The sequence below is a fragment of the Protopterus annectens genome, chromosome 11.part0, assembly GCF_019279795.1.
Source record: "Protopterus annectens isolate FY-2018-M chromosome 11.part0, PAN1.0, whole genome shotgun sequence".
Lineage (NCBI taxonomy): Eukaryota > Metazoa > Chordata > Ceratodontiformes > Protopteridae > Protopterus > Protopterus annectens.
This window is the reverse complement of record NC_056745.1, coordinates 30,061,775-30,065,384: the sequence shown is the minus strand read 5'-3', so window position 1 is coordinate 30,065,384 and position 3,610 is coordinate 30,061,775. Positions and strand designations below refer to the sequence as shown.

At 38.1% G+C, this 3,610-nt stretch overlaps 1 protein-coding gene across 1 annotated transcript; it reads left to right on the top strand.

The window, feature by feature from the left end:
- The first annotated feature begins 1,260 nt into the window (after nt 1-1,260).
- Nucleotides 1,261-2,337, top strand: LOC122814898 (dynein heavy chain-like). The gene has a single exon (XM_044087163.1). It carries the CDS (start codon nt 1,261-1,263, stop codon nt 2,335-2,337), a length of 1,077 nt encoding a protein of 358 aa, XP_043943098.1.
- The last annotated feature ends 1,273 nt before the right edge of the window (nt 2,338-3,610 follow it).

Genomic DNA, 3,610 nt, shown 5'->3' with positions numbered 1-3,610 from the left:
ATGATTCAATATTATTGTCTTGATGAACTGGGATATGGGACTTCGATATTCTGAAGTGGACCCCTATATAGATATAGATAAATAGATAAAAATTATAGCTATATCCTTTACTATTAGGTCATGTGACCTCAGAGATAGAATATAAGAGCAAGTTTTGCCATATGAAAGCACCTTCTCATAAAGCTGCCTTTAGTATTTCAGTTTCTGGAACTGAAGGCAGAGTGAGCATAAGCTAAGAATGATAGGACACTGTTGTAAGTACTCTAAATAAATATCACCCTTTGATATAGTAAGATTCTTACCAACATGCAAGTAAATCTGCAACACAGTTTAACTATCCATGCAGCCTATAGCTGAATATAAAGACCACAATGTTGTAGAAGAAACGACTAAAAATATTGTTGCTGCTCCATGTATTAGTTACTGTGATATTTTTTATTTGAATAGATGATTGCTACCAGTGTTGGTTTGTCCTATTTAACTTCTACTATTTTGTAAAAATGAAAAAAGTATTTATTCAAGTTATTAATAATGAGTTTGGTGCTCCGGTTTCCTCTCACATCCCAAAGACATGCTTTAGGTGGATTGGACACTCTAAATTGGCCCTAGGTGTGAGTGTGTGCATGTGTGTGCCTTCTGTGGAAGGTTGGGCGCTGGGCTGGCAACTCGACACTGTAAAACTCCCCTGCCAATCGTGAGCAGACAGGTGATCCGCTGTGGCGACCCCTAACTGGGAAAAGCCGGAAGAAGAAGAAGAATAATGAGTTTAGTGTCAGTCATTTAACATGCGATTCCTCCTGGAAATAAATAACGGAAATACTTTACTTGTAGTGCCATTTGTATATCTGGGTTATGCCTAAAAGTGGCTCATTTTGGATCAGTAGACTTACATGTTTAATAGACAAGTAAATAAATAGATAGATAAACATATAAACAAATAGTTTAGACAGACAGACAGATAGATATAGATACATAGATAGATAGATAGATAGATAGATAGATAGATAGATAGATAGACAGGCAAATAAACAGATAAATAGTCTGGTGACCATTTATTTTATGAAACAAAGTTAGAGGGGATTGATGTAATTTGTGAAACTTATGGTACTAAAAGATTTCCAGATTAATTACTATAATTTTCTACTTTGCCAATAGAACAAAGGCACAAAATCAGAAGGAAAAAATACAAAGGAGATATTCATGTTGGTATGTTCCAGTCTATATACAGTTTCATAGTCTGCTTAGGTAATCATGTAAGAGATGTACCATGTTATTGCCATGTTACTGTCAGACACTGCCCATTCTGTGTACCATGTTATTGCCATGTTACTGTCAGAAACTGCACATTCTGTGTACCATGTTATTGCCATGTTACTGTCAGACACTGCACATTCTGTGTACCATGTTATTGCCATGTTACTGTCGGACACTGCCCATTCTTTGTACCATGTTATTGCCATGTTACTGTTGGACACTGCCCATTCTGTGTACCATGTTATTGCCATGTCACTGTCGGACACTGCACATTCTGTGTACCATGTTATTGCCATGTCACTGTCGGACACTGCACATTCTGTGTACCATGTTATTGCCATGTTACTGTCAGACACTGCACATTCTGTGTACCATGTTATTGCCATGTTACTGTCAGACACTGCACATTCTGTGTACCATGTTATTGCCATGTCACTGTCGGACACTGCCCATTCTTTGTACCATGTTATTGCCATGTTACTGTTGGACACTGCCCATTCTGTGTACCATGTTATTGCCATGTCACTGTCGGACACTGCACATTCTGTGTACCATGTTATTGCCATGTTACTGTCAGACACTGCACATTCTGTGTACCATGTTATTGCCATGTCACTGTCGGACACTGCCCATTCTGTGTACCATGTTATTGCCATGTTACTGTTGGACACTGCCCATTCTGTGTACCATGTTATTGCCATGTCACTGTCGGACACTGCACATTCTGTGTACCATGTTATTGCAATGTCACTGTTAGACACTGTGCATTCTGTGTACCATGTTATTGCCATGTCACTGTTGGACACCTCACATTCTGTGTACCATGTTATTGCCATGTCACTGTCAGACACTGCACATTCTATGAACCATGTTATTGCCGTGTCACTGTCGGACACTGCACATTCTATGTACCATGTTATTGCAATGTCACTGTCGGACACCACACATTCTGTGTACCATATTATTGCCATGTTACTGTCGGACACTGCACATTCTGTGTACCATGTTATTGCCATGTCACTGTCAGACACTGCACATTCTGTGCTGTCATTATTTAATTCCTTTTATTTTAATTTTAGATAAGTGGGGGAGATGGCTGTTCCAGAGGAACCATTTTTCTCCAAAATCTCCAGATACAGAAGAATAGTAATAAAATGATAAAACATCTATTAAAAGAGTATAGTTACAATGTGATGATCTCAGATAAATAATCTATTTAATCAATCATGCTGTCATAATCTGAACACATGGTATTCATCAACTGTCAACTCAGGAAAGCTCTAGACAACTAGTGATCAAAGTATAAACAGATACCAATAAATAATCTTCCAGCCACACCAAATACATACATTTAACCACCTTAGAGAGCAAGTACTGGCCACAGTTGTGATATCAACCCAGAACTTTAGCATGTTCAGTCCTCTGTGAGCATTCTCCTTCTGAGTGCAGATTAGTGCTTAGAGACATGACTGGTTTACCTGGCTAGGGGTATTGACAGAAAAAACAAGCGTTTATCTCACCTGCATATTGTTTACCTGGCTGGGGGTATTGACAGAAAAAGCATGCGTTTATCTCACCTGCATATTGTCTTGGCCTCCTTGTAGGCTGAAGGCCATCTTAAAACTAGTATTTATTTATTTTATTTTATATTTGTTGACTGGGAGAGTCCGACTGAATACATGTCCATTTTCAGTGGAGGCCCGGGGAGAAATGTTCCACAGATTAAGAACAAACAAGTATGGGATTTCTACATAGCAAGCAAGTATTTATAGGAAAACACATGATTTAACAAGATTCCATAGTTTTAAAGTTACAAAGTACAATATTCATTGGCAGATGCAAGTTTTAACAAAATTTCATAGTTTAAAGTTACAAAGTACAATATTCATTGGTAGACAGAAGTTTTAACAAAATTCCATAGTTTAAAGTTAGAGTAAAGTAGTACTTAGAATGCATTGGTTTCCAGTAATAACATTGATTGAGACAAATGCAAGTACGAGGGGGTTGGGGGAGGAAGTTAGGATTAGTTTTGTGAGAAGTGGTTGGGTTTGAGGATGGAATTTGTATATTTGAGGACTGTTGGGTGGATGTTCACAGGTGAGGCACTTGAGTTACTAATATTCTACCTTAGCTGTATGATGCTCAGCTCATCTAATGTTTATTTTTTTCTGAAGTCATTCATCAGTAGACAGGTATTCTGAGGTCTGGGAGAAAGATGAATATGAATGAATATTCAGTGTTTGCCTTCTTATCCTGCCTCCAAGAAGAAACAAATAGAGAGCAGAAAATGCAGCTGACAATACAAGCCCCTCAGAATGTCTATGTTTTGGAAGACATTGAGAAGAAGGGCAAATTC